This window comes from Globicephala melas, chromosome 18, assembly GCF_963455315.2.
Source record: "Globicephala melas chromosome 18, mGloMel1.2, whole genome shotgun sequence".
In the NCBI taxonomy this organism is placed as follows: domain Eukaryota; kingdom Metazoa; phylum Chordata; class Mammalia; order Artiodactyla; family Delphinidae; genus Globicephala; species Globicephala melas.
This window is the reverse complement of record NC_083331.1, coordinates 50,628,490-50,654,567: the sequence shown is the minus strand read 5'-3', so window position 1 is coordinate 50,654,567 and position 26,078 is coordinate 50,628,490. Positions and strand designations below refer to the sequence as shown.

Here is a 26,078-nt window from a genome sequence, read left to right as displayed (position 1 = left end):
ATTCTCACAATTACAATGAAGTAGGCGCTGCTAGTGTCCATCTCCCTTTAATGGATGAGGAAACTGGGTCCTAGGATCTCACAGCTAGTTACGTGTTGAAGCAAAATTCTACTACATTTGGAAGCTCACTTAGAACTTAGAGCTCTCTCACCTTCAGATGTTTATATCTGGTACAGAACATTTTTGGAGCATTTGCTCTAAATAGGCAAATATATAAAATAAGGAAAACTGAGGTTAGTACAGACCATAAGACATGTGTTTCTTAATTTCGATATATAGATTTGTACATTTCACTGAATAACATTTTTTTAAAAGCAGGTACTCTTTTACATTCTGTAGTGTCCAGCATCTACTGGAGACAACGAAATTATAAACATACTATTCAGCAGGTCTGCATGACTGAGTGACTGGGCACAATATGTTTTTCTCCTCTCCCCAGCTGTTTGAGTTAGGTCCTGATGGAGGAGATCATGAAACTGATGGAGACCTTCTTGCAGAGACTGATGTGTTGGCTTATGACTGTGCTGCTAGGTAAAGATTTCTTCAGTATTCAGTGTAATCCTTGCATACTTAACATGACATATTTATTATAAGTGAATAACGCAACTTAAAGAGAAGGTTTTAAATAATCTGTGATCAGATGCTTAAGAAACTAAATTATATACTAGGTAATATAACTGTTGCTTTTAATAATGCTACATTAAAACTAATAGTATCCTTCATATTTGTATTTCACAAGATAAATTGACTGTTTCTACATTGAAGGTGGAAATATACACATATTTTGCACACATATTTTCATGCATCACTTAGAGAACACCAAATATGCTGGTGTTCTAGTGATGCAGTGCAATTATTTACTACCGGTAGCGTTATGTATACTGTGTCAAATAGTCATAGTGGGTCGTACTTCAAATCGCCTGTATGCTCTGACACCAAGCCTATAGTATTTGCTTGATTATAACACGCTTGGAGAGGTGGCCAGCTTTACTGAAACCTCTCAGGAGGTAACCAGAATCAGGATGTTTATTTATGAAGGTTCATTAAATAATAAAGAGACTTAGATTTTATCAGTCTTCTCTGTGTAAACTTAAGAATTATCTCAAGACTGTTATGACAAGTTAGTGATTTGAATCAGGGAATATTATGATGAGAAAAAGAACGGATTTGGACTTCATGATAATGGTAGTATACTGTCTGTCCCAATGACAAATAACTACATTAAGAAAACCTTCTGTGGCATTCATAAGCTTTTTGTTAATGAAAATGTATATTTTCTGAAGATGGTAGTAAGGCATTGAGTTTACTTTTAACAGACAAATACATTTTGAGAACAAAATAGTAAACCTAAAGAAAATTCTGACTGTTTCTTCACTTTAGGCATTACCCAGTATCAGGAGATACTATTTCAGTAACTTCTTAATGTTACCCACAAATGAAGATTAGGGAAATCTCAGGAAAGTTAATTGATTATTTAATTTTTAACAAAGACTTAAGATGCCATTGTTATCACTTTTTTGAGCATATGATTGTGAGTCAAAAATACAGTGTATGGTTTTATGTATAGAGAATCATCTAGATATTCTTCATTTGCCTCCTAACGAAGCCCAGATTCCTAAGGCTGGTGTTAAAGGCCTTCCACAATCTTTCACAGCGTCTTTTTGAACTTTCCACCTACTACTTTTCTATATCTGTCTCAGTGCTTTAGCCTAACTGGACACTTTGCCACTTCCAGACCCCGTTTTGTACTCTCAGACCCCTGCTGATCTGTTCATGACAGTCTTCCCCTTCCTCAATATCTTTATTCTTCTCTCTGTCCCAGCTACAACCAATATGCACTCCTTCCACGCTATTACCTAGAACTTTGTAACTTGGGTATATCTTTATCAGATGCCCTTATTTGTATACATGTGTTTTCTCTCCTGCTAATTTAATAAACTTTTTGTGTAGTTACTGTGTGACAGGCTCAGTTCCAAACAATTTGTCTAAACTCAATTCCCAGAACAGTCCTATCCTATGAGCTAGATATTGTTTTTATCCCTATTTTCAGATGACGAAACTTAAGTCACAAAGAAGATGTAGTAGTAACTTCCCCAAGGTCACCCAGCTAGCGAGTTACAAAGTCAGGCCTTGAACTCAGACCATCTGACTCCAGAGCTCTCGAAAGACTTTAACTGAATACATGAACCTTAAAGTTCAAAGTTTTCCAACAAAGCTGGCATGTTTTTTTTAACAACAGTTAAAAAAAAATTATCTTATTTTAGTATGAAAACTTTATAATATTTAAGCAAGTTTTAGAACTCAGGATGAGGAGGAAGAAATATAATGCCATCACTGTAACACCAGTAACCATTATTTGTGTTCTTGTCCAGACTTTTTAAAATGGAGGGTTTTTAATGTTGTTTGACAAGAATCTTATAATAATACAGTGTATTTCATGTTTTGTTTATAAAGGATTTTAAAAAATAAATGTATGTAACAGAGAAGTACAAAGGCATTGTCTTTGACACATAAATTTTCCTCTTAGAGAAAAATATGCAATGATGTTTGATGAACCAGTCCTCCTGCAAGCTGGCTGGTGGTATGTAGCCTGGGCTCGAGTGTCAGGACCCAGCAGTGACTGTGGATCTCATGGACAAGCTTCTATTACCACAGATGATGGGTAAGCAGAATGTTTAAGTATTCCTTAAGCAACTCCCTTTTTTGTTAGTGGAATATTGTTTTGAAAGCTCAGAGGTCTTTTTATTTTTTAATTTTTTTGCGGTACGCGGGCCTCTCACTGTTGCGGCCTCTCCCGTTGCGGAGCACAGGCTCTGGACGCGCAGGCTCAGTGGCCATGGCTCATGGGCCCAGCCGCTCCACGGCATGTGGGATCTTCCTGGACCGGGGCACGAACCCGTGTTCCCTGCATCGGCAGGCGTACGCTCAACCACTGCACCACCAGGGAAGCCCTCAGAGGTCTTTTAGTAGAGTAAAAAATCTTTGTAGGTCTAGAGCATAATATGACCTGCTAAAAATTAAATTCGTATAATTGCATGCCAAATTAAGGTAAGTCAGAATGTGGAGATAATAGAACTGCTATTCTTTGCTCTTGTCAGTTGGCATTTGTGTGTATTTCTGGATGTTACCTTGTTTAAAAGCTTGTTTGCAAAATTAGAAATTATACAGAGGAAAATGACAAGGATAGGGAGTTTGGAAACCATGAAAAAGAAATATATACATGCCATAAAATTTGACAGTGCTTATGAAAATACTTTATAAATTGTAAAGCCTTAATGATATGAGATGCTACAGTTTTAATAAAATGTAAAGGGAAATTTACCGTTTAAAGTTCAGGTAGAGAGCACTTCCCAGTTTATAAAATACTTTCATTTATATTATCGTGTTTGATGCCCTCAGTAACTTTGTGAAGTGGTTATTAGCCCCGTTTTTACACTCGGGAATAGAGAGACAAAAGGTGAAATGATTTGCGTCAAACTGTATGGCTGCTGTGTGGCAGAACCAAATCTGGACCTGGAGTTTCTTGACCCAAAGTCCAGCCTTCTCTATACTCTGCACTCTGATTCATGTGAAAGGACCATCATTTATAAGAGAAATTCAATTTATTCTTTATTATTCTTGAGCATAAACTGTTCGAAATGGGTAGAGGTTATGTAATCGTGTATTTCATATAGTTTCATTCAGCTCATAAGAGAGCTGACCAGAAAAAGAGCAGGCTAATTTATGAGGTGAATTCTGTGTTCCTGAATGTTCAAGTAGAATGCTGAAGATAAATTAAGTCTATTGTTGTAACATATCCTTTTCAGCTTACTCTAAGATTGTATGGTAGAACTGGGGAGAGTGCTTTGGTCCAGGACTGTATGATTCCCATATACAGTTCATTCAACCTTGGAATATCACAGCATTTTGAAGATAAAGTTTATGTTATATCTATTTAAGCAGATTTTAAACTGTAAGTTGAAATATTTTGTTAAAAGCTTATTATTCTGGTTAAAGTTGAGCTTTAACCAGGAGGGAGGGAGCAGAGCAGCTACTCACCTAGGAGCTCCCAATCAGGTTCAACTCTTTCATTTAACCCATTAAGGCATTCAGAGCTAGAATTAAAATCAGAAGTGTCTTTTTAAGTGTATTTTTGGCCTTAAAGAATGAATCTCTCTTCAGTAATGTAAGATTTGAAAGCATGATTGTTAAACTTTTCATTTCCTTCCATGAATCTTGAATAGTGTTGTCTTTGGTTATATTGTTATTTTTTCTCTTCTTAGGGTTGTTTTCCAATTTAAGAGTTCAAAGAAATCAAATAATGGTACAGATGTTAACGCTGGTCAGATACCTCAATTATTATACAGGTATTTAGCGTATTTGTAATCAACATGGTTTATTCTTTTAATATAATGAGCTAGGATCACTGTAAAATATATGGCACAATAAGGGAGGAATTATTCGAAGCATTTAGCTACATTTAATACAAACATTTAATTTATGTTTTGTGTATTTTTAAACATTTCTTTACCTCAAGTTAATTTTAATAAAATATCTCTAATGACTCAGATTATCTGTATTATGCCTATAACAGTATTTTAATAACTTGTTTTTTAAACCTATTGATTTTCTTACCAATTTCAGAATGTTTTAAACTTTAAAATAATAAAATTTATCTTAGAGAAATGAAATCTGAGTGTTAGGTGGGGATTTTAGATGTAGGCCTGGTTGATTGGTTCTACAGTTTTATATTTCTTGTTCATCTTGTGATGGAATGAATTGGAAAATCCCTTGCTGGTGAAAAATTTCCACCTTTAATTAAAATATCAAACAACAGCTTGCTCATATGATAATACTATTATATTTTAACATTATTTAAGAATTTTAATTACTTCATGGTAATTGAGACATATATGGGAACAATGCCTATGTGTGTGCCCATCTGTATCTAGGTGATTACTGCAATAATTTTTATTTTTTTAAATTTTATTATTTTTTTGCGGTATGCGGGCCTCCCACTGCTGTGGCCTCTCCCGCTGCGGAGCACAGGCTCCGGACGTGCAGGCTCAGCGGCCGTGGCTCACGGGCCCAGCCGCTCTGCGGCATGTGGGATCTTCCCGGACTGGGGCACGAACCTGTGTCCCCTGCATTGGCAGGCGGACTCCCAACCACTGCGCCACCAGGGAAGCCCTACTGCAATAATTTTTAGATTAAAGAATTTAAATAGATATAAACCCTCACTAAAAACTGGCATTCTTACTTTAAATACTAAAAATCAAAGGCAGTACCTTTAGAACAGTGATTCTCTGTCTTCTATATCTTTTATACTAATATCTTTAAGAATCTAGATGGTATAACCTCACTTTTTCCAAGAGGACATTTTTGTTTGTTTTTATGCAATCTGCTATAGTCAGTATTTGTAATATGTAGCATTACGAACATAGCAAGTTGCTTGGACTACTCGGGTACAGTGGTTGAGTAACTCTTTAATGGTAGCATTTAATAGTAACATTACTAGAGAACATAAGTTACATAATGTTGTCTAGTAAGAGAAGAGAGTTTCTACTACCCAGTCTTACAAAGGTGAGATTTAGAAGATGAGGTACTTATGTGCTAAAAATTTTGCTTAGCATTGGAAATGTTTGTAAAAAGCCCCATATTGGGATTTTGCCTAACAAAAATGCTTAACTGTTTAATTTGTTTTGCCATTGCAAAAATGTATATTTGAGAATAAAAATGTCGGTGGACTTTCCAACATAAATTTATGTATGTATGCTACCTTCAGACTTCCAACCAGTGACGGCAGTGCTTCAAAAGGCAAACAGCAAACCAGTGAACCTGTACATATTTTAAAGAGATCTTTTGCGAGAACTGTCTCAGTGGTAAGCCATTTTTAAGAATTTCAGCTTTTCTGTCCAGTGCTGAGTTTTGTTTTGATGTTTAGCATTTAGCCACTTTTCTAAGAGTTTATCTTAGCATAGCTTTATAATTCAGATTTGTTTATATTAGCTTTGACATCCCAGGCCAAAGAATAGTCACATTAAATAATGGAAAATAAAGATGTTGACTGATTTTAACATACCTTGCTATTTCTGAAATACATGGTGAATTTTCTTATAAATTATGTATGAACACATATGCTGAAGGAGTTAGAAAGTGAAGGAAAAGTTGAGTGATATTAACCAAGAATGTTACTTTAATGCTAAAGAATTAAGTAGAAGGGTCATATATCTAACTAAGGACTTTGTTGAATTACCTGACCATCCCCTTCGTACATTTAAAGACATGATGCCATTGGGGTTACCAGTGTAGAATGGAAAGCCAATAAGATGTAATTGAAACACCGTGGTGTTTCAGCTCAGGAAGTCTGAGTTCTTGCTCTTTCATTTGTTAGTTGAGGACTCTTAGGAAGGTTATCTCAACTATATCATAGCATCATTATGAATTTCTGAGTTAAGGGATATAAAAATTCTATTTAATTTGTAAGGCCCTATATGAATATGATTTATTAATGTAGCTGATAGTCTGTCATGTTAGTAAAATGCATAGGGAGAAGGCTTTTTTCCCTTTCTTTCTTAGTTTTTTTTTTTTTAAACCACAAAATTAATACGTGTCCCTGGTGGGAATAGGGTTAAAACTATACTAAAATTATATTGAAGTTCTTTTCCCATCACCCTTTTATCACCATATATAACTGCTGTTTCCATTCGGATGTATATTCTTCCAGACTATTTTTTGTACATAAACAAATTTATTAGTCTCTGTTTACTGTATGCTATATAGTCTTCTTGTTTGTTTTTGATGATACTTAAAGTTCTGCCTATTACTTTTTAAAAATTTCTTTTTTTTAAAAGGTGGTAGTAAAACACTTCACAAATGACATGATTTTTCTTTTATTTATTTTTTTATTCAATTGTAGTTGATTTACAATGCTGTGTTAGTTTCAGATGTGGAGCAAAGTGATTCAGTTATATATATATATATATATATTTTTTTTTTTTTAGATTCTTTTCCCTTATAGGTTATTACAAAATATTGAGTATATTCCCTGTGCTATACAGTAGGTCTTTGTTGGTTATCTGTTTTATGTATAGTAGTGTGTATATGCTAATCCCAAACTCCTAATTTATCCCTCTCCCCTTTTCCCTTTTGGTAACCATAAGTTTGTTTTCTATGTCTATAGGTCTGTTTCTGTTTTGTATATAAGTTCATTTGTATCATTTTTTTTTTTTTTTAGATTCCACATATAAGCAATATCATGTGATATTTGTCTTTCTCTGTCTGACTTACTTCAGTTAGTATGTAATCTCTAGGTCCATCCATGTTGCTGCAAATGTCATTATTTCATTCTTTTTTATGGCTGAGTAATACTCCATTCAATTCCATTCTATTACATTCCTTCTTTATCCGTTCATCTGTAATAGCAGCACTAGGGCTGCTATAAACATTGGGGTACATATATCTTTTCGAATTATGGTTTTCTCTGGATTAATGATAAAAATTTCATCAAATACGCTACGGATATATTCCATGTTAATACATTTGGCTCTATCTGAATTTTTTTAATGTTTGCTTAGTATTCCGTAGAATGGTGTACTCTAATTTATCCAGTTCTAGTCCTACCAGAGGACTGTTTGTTTCTCATTTTTCACTATTACAGTTGTGCTTTGGTATTTGAGGGGGAATTGGTTCCAGTACCCCCCCCCCACAGATACCAAAATTCCTGGATGCTCAAGTCCATTATATAAAATAGCACAGTGCTTGCATATAACCTACACTCATCCTCCTGTGTACTTTAAATCATCTCCAGCTTACATATAATACCTAATACAATGTAAATGCTATGTAAATAGCTGGCAGTGATTCAAGTTTTGCTTTTTGGAACTTTCTGGAACTTTTTCTTTTCTGAATATTTTCGATCCCTGGTTGGTTGAATCTGCAGATGCAAAACCTGTGAATACAGAGGACCGACTGTATATCCATATCTGTACATATGTGTCTTTGATACTTGCGTACTTCTGTGAATATTTCTACTGGAGGTGGGCTCATTTAAATTTTGATATATCATGTCAAATTCATCTTCCAACAGAGGGTGTGCTTTGAATAAGAGGCTCTTAAGAGCTTTGGCTCCTTCGTACCTTGGCATCCTTTTAGTATTAAGATCAGTTTGGTATCTTTTGATCCAAATAAGTATCTTTACCTCTGTTATGTCTTTTTCAGTGATCTCTTTTATCTGTGTGTAGTAATTCTTTTATATTTGTGTCTAAGTGATTTTGTGGTCATTATGTAATTGTAATCTTTGTATAAGAAACTTACTCAATCATTTCTTTACAATGTTAAAGTACAAACCTTTATTCTTGGTTTTGCCATACCAGAGGACTGATATTTGGTGGAGATGAGGGAATAAGTGCTTTACTTTGAGATTCATCAAGTATCTGTCATCATAAGCATGATAAAACCCACAGGCCAACTAGAATAGCAAGGGATGCTCACCACCCTAAACTCATATTCTAGAATTTTTAAAGATCCAAATAAGTGTGTTTTTTTATTTTCTAGTCAATTTTAAACTTCTGTTAACTTGTTTATCAAGATTTGGCTGTAGTTTGTATTGTAAAATTTAATATGTAGACAAAAAATAACTTATTTGATATTGTCACTGATATCTAATACTGGAATACTTTATTATATTCAAAGATTATTAAAATGCTTAAAATACTTTTAGTTTATATACATAATACTACATTGACAATATAGAGTTTAATTTTTCTTTCAAGTAAACATGTTTATAAGTGTTTATAAGTGTTTTTCTTTATTTATAATGATAAACTAGATAGGTTGGTAGCAACTTAAAACTTAAAAAGTTTTTTAACTTTTTTAACTTAAAAATGTATTTTTAAATAGGTAAATATTGAAGAATGTTGTTTTTGTAGATGCCTAACTACTTCACCTTTTTTGTCAAAGATATTCCTAATGGTAATGTAATGAACGAACTAATAGAATGTCTATTATTTGGGCTACCAAAACTCAGTACAAACTTCAAGGTAAACTTTTCAAGTTGAATGTCATCTTTCCATTTGAGTCAACCTGTGATACCATTTGAACTAATTGTTATCTATTTTTTCATATTCTGGATTAGGAATGTTTTGAGTCATTGTTGAGTATTCTTCACTGGAGCTGGACCACCTTAGTCTTAGGAGTTGAAGAACTAAGAGGATTAAAAGGATTCCAGTTTACAGCCACACTTCTAGATTTAGAAAGACTACGCTTTGTGGGTACCTGTTGTCTGAGGTTATTGCGTGTCTATACCTGTGAAATTTACCCAGTGTCAGGTATGATACATTTTTAAATGACTTTTGAGGAGAAAATGTTTTGAGACATTGAGAAGGTTTATATAGGGATTACCAAAAGTTTAAGATCCCCAGCTGCCTTTGTTTATCCTGCTCGCTCCTGAATTGAGGGGAGAAACTTCACTTGCTGTGATGCTTATATATTTACTTATAAAGAATATAATAGATTACGTGTCATTATGATAACAAAAAGTCATGTTAGACTAAAGTTAAATACTCTAATAAGTTGTTGTTATAAACAGATTCTGTCAGATATAAATATTTTGAATAACTGATTTGGACTTAAATGCTGAAACCTGTGCAGGGTTTTTTTGTTTTTTTCCCCATTTAAGAGTCCTATTTAAAAAGAAATAATTTTGGACCACACATAATCTCTATATTGTTTCATTTCTAGGTTATTAATACTTATGATTTTTAGCCATATAGGAAATTACTTGAATTGTATTGAATGTTTTCATACATATTTATTATTCTGTTTAATTAGCAATCTGCTTTGTTCTCTTAAAGCTGCAGGAAAAGCTGTTGTAGAAGAAACTAGCAAATTAGCAGAATGTATTGGAAAAACCAGAACTTTGCTAAGAAAAATTTTGTCAGAAGGAGTTGATCACTGCATGGTGAAGTTGGATAATGATCCCCAAGGATATCTCAGTCAACCCTTGAGTCTCCTAGAAGCTGTCCTTCAGGAGTGTCATAATACCTTTACTGCCTGTTTTCATTCTTTCTACCCAACTCCTGCCTTACAGTGGGCTTGCCTATGTGATCTACTGAATTGTTTGGATCAGGTAATTTAAGTTTGTAAAATGTCAGTTGAAAATATGTTATGCTACTTAATACTTTTCAAGAAAATATATTTCAGTTACCTCAGTCTTCTTAACTTGTATAAAAGGTAAATTAAGAAATCAGTTTGGTATATGTGATTTAAATAATTAAAGTTAAAAAAACTGTTTTTCTGTTTGCTTTATCATTTCTTAATTATAAAATTGGCAGGCACATTGTATAGCTGCTGGGTTGTTCTTTGAATCTATAAGTGAGAGCAAGGACAGTTCATGGTAGCCCCCGCCACTCCCATATCTCCAAAACAGTCAGGAGAGAGAGCTGCAAATGAATTTGCATGCTAACATCATTCATTTACTTATGAGGAAACTGCAACCCTCATGAATGTGTATGTCCCAAATCAGTTTCCAAAACCCTGAGCGAAATACTGGCAGAACTAAAGGGAGAAGTAGACAAATTCACATTGATAGTTGGTGACTATCAGTAATTAATAGAACGTAGAACTCTTTCAGTAATTAATAGAACAACTAGACAAAAAATATCAGTTGGAATACAGAAGATTTGAACAACACTATCCACCACTTTGGCCTAACTGACATTTATGGAAAAGAATGTGCAAGTTGAGTATACATTTTTGTTTCAAGTATACATATTATGTTCACAAAGGTGTATTACATGCCAGGTCATAAAATAAGTCTTAGTAAATTTCATAAGATTAAAATCTTAAAGAAAGTGTTTTCAGACCACAATAGAAGTAAATTAAGAATTAAATGCAAAATGTATCAAGGAAAACACCAAATATTTGGAAAATAGACAATACTTCTGAGTAACCAGTGAATCAAAGAAGAATTCCAAAGGAAATTAGAAATTTTTCACACTGAAGATAAAAATATATCGGAATTTATGAGAAGTAGCCAATGTGTTGCTTAGAGAAAAAAAAAATTTTTTTAATGCTTATACTACTAGCAAAGAAGAAAAGTTTAAAATCAGTGATCTAAATTTCTACCTTAAGAAGCCAGAAGAAGAGCAAATCAAACCCAATGTAAGAAGAAAGTAATAAGGAAAGGATCAAAATAATCAAGAGTCAAAATCAATGAAATAGAAAATAGAGAATATTAGCAAAGTCAAAAGTTGGTTCTTTGAAAATAAAACAAAAATTTTAAAACTCCTAGGAAGTCTGATTGAGAGATAAGAGAGAAGGAAAAAACACAAAATACCATTATCAGGAATGAAATAGGAAAGATCACTAAAAGGTTGTTTATCTTTTATATATCAAAAAACTTGGATTATATTGATGCAGTATTTCTTTAGTGGGGTGTATATTTTTGTTTCTAAAAGGATATTCAAGAGGCAAACTTCAAGACATCAAGTAGCCGGCTCCTTGCAGCTGTGATGTCAGCTCTGTGTCACACTTCTGTTAAGCTGACTTCTATCTTCCCTATTGCATATGATGGAGAAGTACTGCTACGATCAATTGTTAAACAAGTTAGCACAGAGAATGACTCAACACTGGTTCACCGTTTTCCCCTTCTGGTAGCACACATGGAAAAACTCAGCCAGGTAGGTCTTTTTCTGAAATATCTTTTATGTGGAAGCAATAAAACTGTAAATGGAGACATACCTAGCTTGGTGCTTATTCTTCTGTATCAGTATATATATTTACCAAATAATTATGAGTTTTACGAGAAGAGTTAAAATTAAGAAAAAAATTTTCTCTGTTTACCTGTAAATGAGCAATCTTTTTTCTCTAATTTTTCATTTTAAATGATCCCTAACCCATAAAGAACTTGATAGAGTTATGAGATAAATTCCTGTATGTTTGTTTTTTACTGAACCATTTAAAAACTTGCAGATACTATAAGCAAACTTTTATATTCTAATATAGTATTTTAGATTGCCAAGATAGAATTTTAGGGAAATAAATAATTTTAAAAACATTTTTTTCTATAACATTTTGGTATGTTAAGATAAGTATTATAAAACAGTAGTCATAGGAAACATTGTTTAATAAGTGCTTCTTGTTTATTAGAAAGCATAGTGGAGAAAAATTAAATATACATGAAAACCATATATAATTACTAACAAGTTTGATGAGAAGTAATCTTTAAAATTAAAGCAAAAAAAAAAAAAAGAGTAGAAAATAGAACAGTTATCCCAATTAGTGTACAGTAGCAATTTTCTGTTGACTGAAGAAACAGAAAAATTATGAGAAAAATTTCAATGACATACAGAAACAAAACAGGACAATAGCAGAATGGGAAGAAAATTTGCAGTTAATATAATACCTTTATAGTATCCCAGTAGAAATAATAAAAGTAAATATGAGGGAATTTAGAGAGTAAGGCAGCATGGGAAAATTTTCAGCCTTACTAGTAATTAAATGTGGGTGAAAGTTCTATCAAGGTATCAATATATTTGTAAAAAATTAGGAGAAATAAATTTTTTCTCTTACAAAGCTCCTGTGCTGGTGAGACTGTGAGGCAACCTACTAACCTTATTTAAGTGAAATAGTTGAATTTGGATATATCAACTTGATAGAATATGGTTCTATCAGCCATGAAAAATAACTACATTTACATTTAATATCAGAGCAGATGTTTTTAAGTTTTTAAAATAAAAAGTCAGAAACCAAAGTATATATATATATATATATACACTATGATGGCAAACTATGTAAAATATGTAGGCAAAAACCTGCATATTTTGAAAGAGAATACTGGAAGTAAAAATAATATTTAGGTGATAAAGCTATGGATAATCTGTTTTTCTTTTTAAATTCCCTTTAGTGTTGCAGTGTTTTCCTTAAAAATATAGTAAAAGTTCAAAATATTAAAAAAATTTTTTTTGAGAACTGCTAACATTTAGTAATTATTAAAATTAATAATTGCATATTTGCATGTCTGTATTAATATTCTGTGAAGATATATGCTGGTTATTATATATTCTTCTGCCCTCTTTTTAGTGGATAATATAGAATTCTACCATTTAGATGTAGCATAATATAGTCAACCAATCCTTTCTCTCTAAATATTTTTAGATTTTCCCAATATTTCAGTATTTTAAACAATGCAGCTGAAAATATCATTGACCATATTTTTATGTGTATACAAAGTGATTTTCCCAGAATAAATCTTCAGGAGTGGAAAATTCTTAAGTCAAAGGAAAACACGTTAAGACTTCACTAAAATTGCCAAAATGCCCTGCAGAAAGCTAATGTCAGCTTGCATTCCCCACCACTAGTGAATAAGAGTTCCTTTTGCTAAAATTTTAGTGGCAGTAATGTGCTAATATATATATATTTTTGGCCTTTTAACTAAAACATATTGGCACTCTTGATTTCATGTTTAAGATTTATGGGAAGCTTCTCGTATTAATCTTTTAATTACTAGTTAGAAACTTAAGTGGACGTAACTGGCTAAATGCACTCCACACACACCCCTATGCCCCACCCCGCAAAGAAAGCCCTTCTAGATTACTGATTATAGAGTACACTTGGGGATTAAGTTTCATCCAAAGCTAATTTTCTGAGATGTTCCAAAAAGTAAAGTTTTTGGAGAATGAAAGTGATGCAAAGGATAGAAGAATTGTAATTTTAACAGAATCAAGAATTGATTATTTTAAAGCCAGGAAGACGAATTACATAGGATACTGACCTAAATGTTATGGAAATTTTATTCAAAGATAGTAGAAATAACTTAAAAATTGAAGATTATCTCTAAGTAACTTTGTATTTTCAGCCTAAGATTGGACATTAAGAAAATATGAGAAATTGTACACATTGTTGAGAGTGATTCATAATAACGCTCATGATGATTTTAACTGAAAAGTTACTTAATTTTTTCTAATGGATTGAAAGTACACTCATTTATATATTTGGTTTGTCTCGGGGAGAATGATTTAAGACCGTTTTCCACCTCGAGATTTTTATGACTTTATGAAATCTGTTGAACCTGCGATATCTTGTAATGCAATATGGAATGTAAGTATTATGGAAGAACTTGCTTGCTCAGGGGCAACAAAGTGTTTTTTGATAACGTACTCATAGCAAATGGTTCCCCGATTTTACAGATGAGGTTGAGGCACTATGAAAAAGCTGGAATTTACAGATGAGGTTGAGGCACTATGAAAAAACTGGAACTAGATCTCAAATTGTTTGATTCCCTAGTCCACAGGACAGCTGAAAGGGTCATTGGTCACGACTGGCCCTCTGATGAAACTGAATGCATCTTGTTCTCTGTTGACAGTGAGCTAAAAGATATTGAGGATGGTAAAAGAGATAAAGAGTGTTCATGCTGGATATCAATTAAATTATTCATCTTTTCCCCTTTTTTTTCTGGAAAAAAAAGTATTTTCCCACTGGTCTTTAATGGGACTCTGTAATTTCTTATTTTGAAAGTTTTTCATTGGTAGAGGTTGGAATTTCTTATCTTCACTTCTGAAATCAAGTACAATAGGAATTGTAAAGCTGCACAGAAGTATTTATTGAACAACTCTATATTTTTGTTACATGCATGTACAGAAAGAATTTTATTAGAAAACAGATTTGTATAGACTATTTCTCAGTTGCTTTGTCTTTAAATCAGAAATCATTAAATTATTTCATACCAGAAATAATTATCTCAGTTTTGAATTTTGTCCTATAGAAATAGCTTTTTAAATAGGAAGAGTTTTTTTCTGTCATATATGACTCTTACTGAAAAGTTAAATAAGAAGGTAGGTGAAAATGACCCTAAGTTAATAAAAACACAGATACCTTGTAAATGTGTGGTACTTTGATGATGCCCAGGGACTGACAACTTAAAAAAGAACTTCTATGGGAAAAGTAGATACAGTGACTCCACATACAACTGGATAGATACATAGACATAGACTTAAGTCTGAATTTTAAAGGTGTCATCTAGCAAGACAAGATTTTGCAATTGAGTACTCATGTGAAGGAAAATAAAGCAATATCTTAGAACGTTTTATTTTCATGTATCATAGAATGAAGAGAATATCTCAGGGATGACAAGCTTCCGTGAAGTTCTGGAGAAAATGCTGGTTATTGTCGTGCTCCCAGTCAGGAACAGCCTGAGGAGAGAAAACGAGCTCTTCTCCTCCCACCTGGTCTCCAACACTTGTGGATTACTGGCCAGTATTGTCAGCGAACTGACAGCATCAGCCCTGGGATCTGAAGTAATGTTATATTTTGATATTGGATAATGAGCACATGTTTAAACTCTCCACATTGTTTCTTTTTTCATATATTTTGGCTTTGTAGAAACTAATTTTTGTTAAGAAAAAACATTGAAGCTAGGCTGTTTTGGGGGTTTTGTTTTTTTCTCTCCCTTCCTTATACTCTTCTCTGCTCTTCTTTGCTTCCTCTCTCTCACCAGTTTACCCAGGATGTTGCAGTAATACAAGGCATACATTTTCCCCTCAACTGCCCCATTGCACAACCCACCACCATGCCCCAATAAAAGCAAAGCTAGTTTTCACTGCTGGGTAATGAGAAGTAGAAGTAGGACTACTAATGAATATGCGGTATGGAAAAGGTAAAGAGGTTCAAACCTTAGCTCTGCCAACTTGATTGACCCTAGACAAACACATATGTAAAATGGGAATAATAATTTTTATCTCACTTATATCACAAAGGTTTTTCTTTAATTGTAGTAAATTAGGTAACAAAAAATTTATCATTCTAATCATGTTTATGTGTATAGTTCAGTGGCATCAAGTACATCCACATTGTTGTACAGCCGTTATTACAGAGTTTTAAAAGGATCAAATATTAATATGTTTGAGGAAACCACATTGAAACATTTTAAAGTGCCTTTACATTTTTGTAAAGTAATTATTTTTCACCAGTTCACTGCCCTGCTCACTCTGTTTTATAATTTGTCTAAATGTTTTGACTGAATTTGGTGAATGTTTCTATTTTTTTCCTAAAAAAGTAGATGGTAGATTGGTTTTGAAAATCATGTCATAATGTGAAATATCTTATATCATTCAAATGAATGTTTAATAACCAAGATGTACTGACTGACCCCAGGTCTCTCGTTTCTTGCAAAGGAACGTCTATTTTACTTCTATAATTCCTAGTCTTTGCTTTTACTTACTTAAACAGATTTATTTCAGAATCTATTCTCAATTAATCCATTCAGTCTACACTCATTACTGATTCATAGTGAGAGTTTAGCCTTTAGGATTCCTAAATGATTACACATACCTGAACAGATTTTAGTATCTCACCCTGGCCTAGGAGGTGAAGCCCTGGTCAGAACATTTTAATTTTCTTTTTCACTTATTCATTCAGTCTATAATATGCTTCCCTCTTGTACTAGGCCGTGGAGGAGAAAGTTTATAAGGCCTCAGTCCCCGTCAGAAATTTGCTATGTAGTAATACCCTGTGAACTTACTTTTCTAATGAAAAGGAATGCCCAAAATTGCAAGTGCCTAATATACAACCTTGGGAGTTTCTAAAGGTCCTGTCTTAGATATCCACATTTTTTTTTCTCAGAGGAGTTTGTCATTCTTGCTAGAAGCATAAACTTCAATTTTTAACCCTTGTAGGTCTTTCAGACTTCTGCAGCCAACTTAGATAAGAAACAGGCTCTATAATTAAAAAGATAGTTTCAAACCAAAATAAGTGCTCTGATCCTCTCTAATCAAAGTCTGTAATTAATGATGTTGTACAGGTGTCTCTGTGTGTGTGTGTGTGTGTGTGTGTGTGTGTGTGTATTTTCACATATTGACTGCCAAGTTATCATAGTATACATTAGCGATATTCAGACTTAAGGCACAGAACATTTTCTGCAATGACGTCTTAGCTTGAAAACTCACAAATAAGAGGAAGGGTGGTCTGACTGAAGAGGGGAACCTTGAGTCTGCCTGCCTTGAATATCCATCTGTCCAGGATTCCTAGTGTTCTATGTGTAGCATAGTTTGAAAACTATTGGTCTATAAAATATTGATGAAATTTTTGGTATCTCTTTGCAAAGTGAATGATAATTCATGCATATGTTATGACTGTGATAACTTACAAGTTTATAGTTCTGACATAAATTAAGTGAAAAGTATAGTTTAATATGACTAAAAAAATATACTGTTACATGATACTGATTTGTGAATGTAGAGTAATAAAATCTGATTTTATTCTTCGTTAATCTCTTATTGGAATGTACCTGTAGGAAGGTTTAAACCCTCTTGTTAAAGGTAGGTTATTTCACTGAACTTCCTAGAAACCTTTGGATAGTTTTGTTAAAGGTATATTAGTAACGCTCAGGTCCAGACTACTGATGTAGTTGCTTTTGTTGTTCACAGGTTGATGGGCTTAATTCTCTCCACTCCGTTAAAGCCAGTGCTAACCGATTCACAAAGACAAGTCAGGGGAGAAGTTGGAACACTGGGAATGGGTCCCCAGATGCAATCTGTTTTTCAGTAGACAAACCTGGAATAGTTGTGGTTGGTTTTTCTGTCTATGGAGGAGGTGGAATTCATGAATATGAATTAGAGGTGTTGGTTGATGATGTGAGTACCACTCTTACAGTGTTCCTCTTGCTGTGTGCGTTGTGTGTCAGGACATATCATCATTGTGATGTACAGTACAGTACAGTGGTCCACATCCTCGAGGGCTTAGCAGATTAGTCGTAGATGGACAACGTTAGAGAAATTGAAAGGGAGCGATTCTACATGATTGTTCATGTGCCATTTTGGATCTCTCCTGCCTCATGTTTTTTGCACTTCCTGGGAGGATTTTAAATGAAAAAACTAGAAATTATATAGCTAAGCCTCTGACTATAAATCTTGAGTAATTTTTTTTGCTATTGTAGTATTTCAGAAAACAAGAACAATATTCAGACTGGTATTATTACCCGTACCAGTGATTAAGCAATTTTGTCAGAGTGCCAGTGGATGATTCTTAGTAAAGATAGCGGTGCTGACTGAGTTAGCAGTATCTTGCTGTATCCACTATAAATTTTTTTAAGTACCTGAGTTTTACAAAGTTTTATTAAAGTGAGACAGACAGGTAGCATATAAATCATTTGCTGGTAAATAACATTATATCTGTATTTTGCTTCTTTTGAGCAATTAATTTGAATTATTTCCTTACTTCACTAAGCTCTATAATTAGATATAGCATCCTTATGAAGAAGGGGGAATCATTTTAAGACAGATGAAAAAGCCTATTTATATGATATAATTTGTAGATGTCTCAGGAAATCAGATAAAAATGAATAGTTCTAGAGGACCAAAACTGTTTTCTTTAGTACATATGGATAAATGCTAATGGATAATTTTATATGCAAGGAAATAAACTCTTAAAAACAGCCATTGATAAGTCAAAATTGTTCATTTAATGAAATTAAGAGCATGTGGGTTTTGTTTTGTTTTAATTAGAGTGAACATGCAGGGGATTCAACTCATTCTCACAGATGGACATCTCTAGAATTAGTCAAAGGAACTTATACAACAGATGATTCACCCAGTGATATAGCTGAAATCAGACTTGACAAAGTTGTTCCTTTAAAGGTAATTTTAACAGTATGTTTCTTTTGTAAATAGGATGTATTATTATGAGTTTACTTAAAAAATAGTGAAAAGTATTCCTATATGTGGTCCTTTAAATGTTTCTAGAGTACCAACTGTATTCCTGATACTGTACTGTATTATATTCTATTTTTGCAAAAGATCTCTTCAAGTCTGGTATAGAGGAAAGTATCCATAGGTTCTGGAGTCAAACAAACCCAGCTTCAGATACCTGCTTTTCCAAATATTAGCTCTAAGACATTGGATATGTCATCATTTGCCCCTCTGAGGCAAATGATTTGTACATCGGGAAGGATAATACCTCCATTGTAGTGTTGCTCAGATTAAACTAAGGAATGGAATAAGGTACTTGCCTCAATGTCTAGCACAATATATTAGAAACTCAATAAATATTAGTTCCTGTTTTTCTTCTCCTGTTGTGCCAAAACTCATGTAAAGAGCCAGTGGTCTTAACAGATCGTATTAAATAACTATTAAGGTTATTATTATTTTATATAACTTGACTGTCTCGCAGAAAATAACTATTTAGCAAAACAAATTTTACTTACAAACATTAAAGTAATAATTAATAGAGTAATTCTGAATCCAGCTATAATAATTTTTATTAGACAGCAGAACTTTGGATGAGGTAAGTTCATCAGTTACTTCATCAAAAGCATAAATGATACCAAAAAAAAAACAAAAAGAAACCCATCATTATGAAGTTTATGTCATGGATCATTAGGTGCCAGTATCTATGTCTCACATTTTCTATATACAGTGAATCTTGTTTTGGAGAACTTTTTCTTATGGATATTTTTTTTCCATGTCTGTCTGCCTGTCTATTTCTGTCTCTGAATGTCTCTCTTAAAATAAAAATATAATGGATTCACCATTATTATTTCCCATATTTAAAACTTTTTCAAAAGTTAAACTCATCAAAGGAAAATATTAATTCATGTATTTAAAATCTTTTATTATGGGTAATATTTTTTGCAGTGTGTTTAAAAACTAGAGGCAAGAGCTAGAGCCCCACTGCCTGTATTTAAATCCTAGTTTCATCACTTACTAGCTGTGTGACTTTGGGCAAGTTACTTAACTTCTCTGTGCCGCAGAGTCCTCATCTGTAAAATAGGGATAATAATGGCACTTACCTTATGAGGTCATTTTAAAGATTAATTAAAGTAAATTACAGAAAGTACTCAGGACAGTTTCTGTTAAATAATAAACATCAATAAGTGTTAGTCATCACCCTGTTTGATTCGTTAAAAAAACTCATTTAACCAAATTGTCTATAAATATCACAGATTCATTATACAGTTGACACCGGAACAACGTGGAGGTTAGGGGTGCTGACCCTCCTCACAGTGGAAAATCCAAGTATAACTTATAGTCAGCCCTTTTTATACCTCCCTATACTGGTTCCGCATGTGTGGATTCATCCAACCTCGGGTCGGGTAGTACCGTAATATCTACTGTTGGAAAAAATCCCGTGTAAGTAAACCCAGGCAGTTGAAACCTCTGATGCTCAAGGCTCAACTGTATTTGCCCAGTTTGCTGCTAGAGCTCGTTTTATATATCCTCTGTACATTATGAATAAATATAAACATGCCTTATATCTTTATCATGAAGGAAAATGTTAAATATGCTGTGCGCTTGAGGAACTATGGAAGCCGCACAGCAAACGGAGATGGAGGAATGACCACGGTTCAGTGCCCTGATGGCGTGACGTTTACATTCAGCACGTGCAGCTTGAGTAGTAATGGCACAAATCAAACCAGAGGACAGATTCCACAGATCCTCTACTACAGGTAGGTGTGTGTATAGAGATCAGGGAGCTATTCTACAGTGGTAGAACATGTGCAATTTACTACCAAGGTACAAAACGCTAAATGGGCAGTGATAATTGAATTATATAGCGTATCTTCATTGCACTTGCTAATTTGTATAAAAAGATCTCATTTTCATATGTAAATTCAGTGTTTACTTTAAAATGTTCTTTGTCATTTCTTTAATATCTTTGAAATATTTATATACTGGGCATATGTGCTTGGGCATATGTGTTTGTTGTCACTCTTATAGTTTTGTGGTCTGCATTTTCTAATTTTAATGGAATTTATTCATTTTTTTTAAATACCAAAAGTTAATGATCAAATCATCTCTACCAAAGTACTGTTGTTACCTTGAACCAGTTATCCAGTCTGCAAAATATTTTGGTGTCTGTGAATCTAGTCCTTGGAGCCCTAGAATATATAATGATGTATTTCTAATATTTTTAACTAAAGCTATTCCTTAGGTAAACAGTGGAAAACAAAGAATTACAACAATTTTGAGTTAAAAAATACACTTTTAAATATACATTTCTCACTGAATCTGAATTTTTCTTTTAGCAACTTAGCTGGAATCGTAGGTAGTAGTGAGTTCCATTCACCACGTTGGTCCTCAACCTGACTTGACATCAAATCACTGAAGTTGCATATCACTTTCAGAGGCTTACTGCTTCCTCTGTTTCCTTCGTAAACAGTCAAGAGGACACTGCCTAGGCACAAAATGTTTTTCCCTAGATGTAGATGATCTGCTTTCTTTCTCCATGTAAAATAGAATAGAAATAGTAGGCATTAAATAGCTACATAGTGGCATGTTGCTGCTGAGATACAAAAGCTTTCTAATCTTTTTACCCTAATGAAAAACCTTTTCTGTTACACAGCCCCACAGTAAACAGTACATTATTCGCTTTCTCAAAAAGTAGATTGGAAGCCATATCAGACACAAAAGAAGAGTTATATGTTTCGAAAAGCTGGAGAGCCCCTTAAAAACATCTGCTGTCCAGACTTTATATCTTACACAAAATACAGTGTTTTTGATATTTTAATATTTTCCACCAAGGTTTAAATATCTTCAGCTTTAATTTTTTTTTTTTTTTTTTTTGCGGTACGCGGGCCTCTCACTGTTGTGGCCGCTCCCATTGCGGAGCACAGGCTCCGGACGCGCGGGCTCAGTGGTCGTGGCTCACGGGCCCAGCCGCTCCGTGGCATGTGGGATCTTCCCAGACCGGAGCACGAACCCATGTCCCCTGCATCGGTAGGTGGACTCTCAACCACTGAGCCACCAGGGAAGCCCAGCTTTAAATTTTAATTAATTAAGTTTTAAAAGATTAAAATCACTTGACCATTAAAACCATGCTACTCTGATGGCTCCCAAGTTTATATCTCTAGCTTCCATCTCCTCTGAGCCCTGGAATGAATATCCAGGTCCCTCTGATATCTTCATCTGAGTGACAGTAATGGAGATGGTGATGAGAGTTCCTATGTACTGAGCACTTCCTTTATGCCATGCGGTGCTCTGAGGGCATTCCTTGTCTTAGCTCAGTCAGTCCTCACAGGAACCCCTGTGAGGTGGGCAGTTTCCTATCCCTCCTTTACAGATGAGGGAACTGAGCCCTAGAGCGGCTCCACAACCTGCCTGAAGTCTCACTCATAGTAAATTATGGTCCTGGGGTTTGTAGGCAGGAAATTGGACTCCAGATGACCCACCTTTAACCACTGTACCACACACACGTCCTCTTTACGGTTGGCTAATAGACGTCTTAGTGGTACTAGTCCACAGTCCTCCTCCCCACCCACAGGTACAGGTACAGCAAACACCTTGGGGGCATTCTTGACATCCCTCTTTCCCTCACACTTTACGTCAGTAAGTCTTGGCAGCCGTACTTTTAAAATGTCCTACATCTAACCTTTTCTACCGCTCCCATAATTAACAGTCTAGCCCAAACCATCACGCCAACCCGGGTAGCTACCTGGATAACTGGATCTTAGAGGAAATAGCTTCCAAACAAGTCTCCCTCCTTTCACTGCTGCTCTCCTACAGTCTGTCCTCCACCGCACAGCCAGAGTGATCTTAGAGAAATGTAAATTGTATCAAGTTCTGCCCTTGCTCACATTCCCCTCATAGCTTCCCCTTCCCATTCCAGGGTAAAATGTAAAGTCTTTACTGTGGTGTTTAAACCTCATGTGATCTGACTCCTATTTACCTTGCCCACCTGTCACCCTTCACTCTCCTTTCATTCTAGTCGCACACACTCTTTCTCCTTTCATTCCAGTTCAAGGAACTCACAAGATGGGTGAGTTCAAGGAATAGAATGAAGACATTCTGTCTTCATTCACCCATCTTGTTCCTGTCTGAACTTTTATCTTACTGTTCTTTTTGCCTGAATACTCTTCTCTCAGCTCAGATCTTTTTTAACACAATTCAGGCTTTGTTTAAATAGCAGTTCCATCATGATCTTATTTAAAATAACTTTGTGCCCTTATCTGGCTTTATTTTTCTTTGAAGCCCTATTACTCCTTAAAACTGTATAGCTCTATATTTACTTTTTTTAACTGGAACTTTTTTAACTTAAATGAGCTGTGATCCAGATATGATTCCTAGAGTTAGATCGTGTTTTACCCGCCATGTAAAATGATCTCATGTGTTACTTATGTTATAGGAGTGAATTCGATGGAGATTTACAATCTCAACTTCTGAGTAAAGCCAATGAAGAAGATAAAAACTGTAGCAGAGCTCTCTCTGTGGTAAGCACTGTTGTTCGAGCTGCAAAAGACCTCTTGCACAGAGCTCTTGCCGTGGATGGTAAGACTTCTCTTTTACTTCCTTAATAGTCATATTTTAGATTCTTTATTCCCCAGCTTATGCACAGAGCTACTGAAGAAGAACCATCTTGTAGAATCCCAGAAGGTTTTATTCATTATAGATCTACACATATACGTACATTAATTTGCGATCAGCCATACTCCATACACCAATGCAGAATTTTTTAGAATGTTCAGAAGTAATGATTTTACACTGTAGTTTTCTTAGTTAGCCCATTAAGAGAAAAACTCTTGGTTAAACTGAGTCTTTGCTTCTTTCAGTAGTCAAAAAAAATTTCGTTTTCTCCTTTAGGCCTGTTTTTCTTTCTCTGTGTTCTATTTCTAGCAATAGTATCACCATTCATGCAAAGGTCTGGGTAATCCCAAACATCTCCCCAGATTCACTTGTCTCATTTGAGTTCTGTAAATTCTTCCACTGGAAGTTCTCCAGTTCGTATTCTCCTCTCTATCTGTTCCCCCATAGTTCAAGTTGCCATGGTTCAAGCACATGTCCTCTTTTTCATGGGTTGATAACATCCTAATAATCTCCCTGCCACCTTTCCCCCACTCCCCATCTAGTTATCTAGTCATCTTCCACACTGGCAGCAGAGTTACATTTACAAAAACATTACTGTTAGCTATAACATTTGTTCCTAAATGTAGTTGCACATCAGAATCACCTGAGAAACTTGCTGAAAATAAAGAATATTTGGTCCATCCAAACTAGGGGTTTAGGCTGAACTAAGAAACTGTTGCCCAGCCTACTCTGATGCAACAGCAGATCTAGAAACAAGTATTTGGAAATAATTGGCCTTCAATATAAAGGTCTTCATAACGTAAATTCAACTTATCTTCCCAGCACCATGTTCATGGAGAAATAATTAAAATGTTCATCAGCAAAGTGCTTTTTCCTTGGAAAAAATAGAAGGCAATATAGCTAATAACAGCAAACATTTTTGGAGTACTTAATATGTGCAGGCATTGTTCTAAGCATTTTACATGTATTAACTCACTGGATCATCACAACATCCAGTGAGGGAAGTATTGTTATCCTGTCTTACAGATGAGTAACCTGCACACAAAGATTACGTAGTTTGCCTAATGACAGAAATATAGCTATGTGTTGCACCAAGATTAGTGGTTTAAAATCATGACTGTTACCCTAAGTTCTAATTCTGGCTCTGTCATTTTACAGGTGTATGATTTTGGATAATATACTTAAACACCATGTGCCTTGGTTTCCACTTCTAAAAGGGGCGATAATAAAAGTACCTTATTGTAAGGATTAATTGAGATAATGTATGTAAAGCCCTTAGAGTAGTGCCAGGTCCTTTATAAGCACTCAATCAATGTCAACTATAATTTTACTCAAGAGACTAGAATACAGGCTTAGTACAGCATATATACATTACAATGAAATTACCTTCTAACTATAGTTTTAATGCCTTTTTTAGCTGATGACATTCCAGAACTGCTTAGCTCTTCCAGTCTGTTTTCCATGCTGCTTCCCCTTATTATAGCCTACATAGGACCAGTAGCTGCTGCTATTCCCAAGGTGTGTGATTTAATTCTCTAACTTTGAATCTTTTTTGTAAATATAATTTTATTTAGACTTTATATCTTTCCTTTAAAACTACTTCAATATTTGAGGCATCTGGGTTACAGGTAACAAGCAGGTAGACATGTAAATGGTAGAAGTTATTAGTTAAATAACTAATTCTCTGATCTTAGTATTGTTTACTGGATTACCATGCTTACTTATTGGCTTTACATTTGAAGAACTTGGGAATAGGAAATATATTTTAGAATATGATATGTAAGGAAAGCTTAAATTCACTGAGATCTTTAAAAGTTATAATGTCGATGCCAAATCTCCATTTTGAATAAAAATAACAATGTTAAAGGATAGGAGTGTTGTAAAATTGTGAAATATTCAAGACGTGGAAGAAATTATAAACTACTGATTCTTTGGCATAATTAAATTTGAGTAAAACCTAGTTTACTGCAGGTCCCGAAAAGGCAGAAGGGTTTAAAAATATGGACTAGGCTATATGTAACATCTAAGATAAATTTAAGATAAGTCTTTTTTTTTCTTTCCATAGAACAGATTTCTCTTTGAATGAAAACTTAGCTAGAAGAAACTCTAAATAGAAATTCCGATTAATAAGTATAACCAACAATTATAGTAATTAATCTTTTTAAAGCAACTTTCACATTTATCTCATTTAATCATTTTTTTTTTATACTAGGTGGCTGTAGAAGTCTTTGGCCTTGTCCAACAGTTGCTTCCTTCAGTTGCCATTCTGAATCAGAAGTATGCACCCCCTGCATTCAATCCTAATCAGTCAACAGATAGCACCACAGGAAACCAGCCTGAACAAGGCCTCTCTGCCTGTACAACCTCTAATCACTATGCTGTCATAGAGAGCGAGCACCCTTATAAGCCTGCATGTGTGATGCACTACAAGGTGGGCACCAGTTCCTAGGGACAGTTTAAACTTAAAACTTGATTTGATGTTCTATACTGATATCTCAAAGGATACTTGGTCTCTGTTCAAGTATAACTTCTATATGTAAATAAAAAGAATCAGCAGGTGGTTAGACACTGTCAAATGCACACCAGGGTTTAAGACAGTCTTTACTGTTAAAGAGTATAGTTTTATAGGGTTTAGGAAAGTTGTTCTCATACCTTTTTGTAAGTACAGGGCATGTGTAGTGCTCAACTGCCAGTTATATATTGTAATAGTGGATATCAGCATTAAAATTTAAAAACCACTTTTTTTGAACTGATATTATTTGTACCACAGCCTGAGCTCTAAAAATTTACATACCCAGTGTAGGA

General features: G+C 34.3%; 1 protein-coding gene across 1 annotated transcript in view; it reads left to right on the top strand.

The window, feature by feature from the left end:
• Nucleotides 1-26,078, top strand: part of MYCBP2 (MYC binding protein 2) — a 273,476-nt gene that overhangs the window by 131,105 nt on the left and 116,293 nt on the right. Inside the window, exons 27-40 of the mRNA XM_030838623.3 lie at nt 440-531; nt 2,528-2,662; nt 4,263-4,346; nt 5,765-5,861; nt 9,116-9,308; nt 9,834-10,108; nt 11,439-11,660; nt 15,084-15,275; nt 17,403-17,609; nt 18,480-18,611; nt 20,241-20,419; nt 23,095-23,237; nt 24,691-24,791; nt 25,486-25,704. Of these exons, the coding sequence (XP_030694483.1) occupies nt 440-531; nt 2,528-2,662; nt 4,263-4,346; nt 5,765-5,861; nt 9,116-9,308; nt 9,834-10,108; nt 11,439-11,660; nt 15,084-15,275; nt 17,403-17,609; nt 18,480-18,611; nt 20,241-20,419; nt 23,095-23,237; nt 24,691-24,791; nt 25,486-25,704 (2,271 nt within the window). The remainder of the gene's footprint in view (nt 1-439; nt 532-2,527; nt 2,663-4,262; nt 4,347-5,764; nt 5,862-9,115; nt 9,309-9,833; nt 10,109-11,438; nt 11,661-15,083; nt 15,276-17,402; nt 17,610-18,479; nt 18,612-20,240; nt 20,420-23,094; nt 23,238-24,690; nt 24,792-25,485; nt 25,705-26,078) is intronic.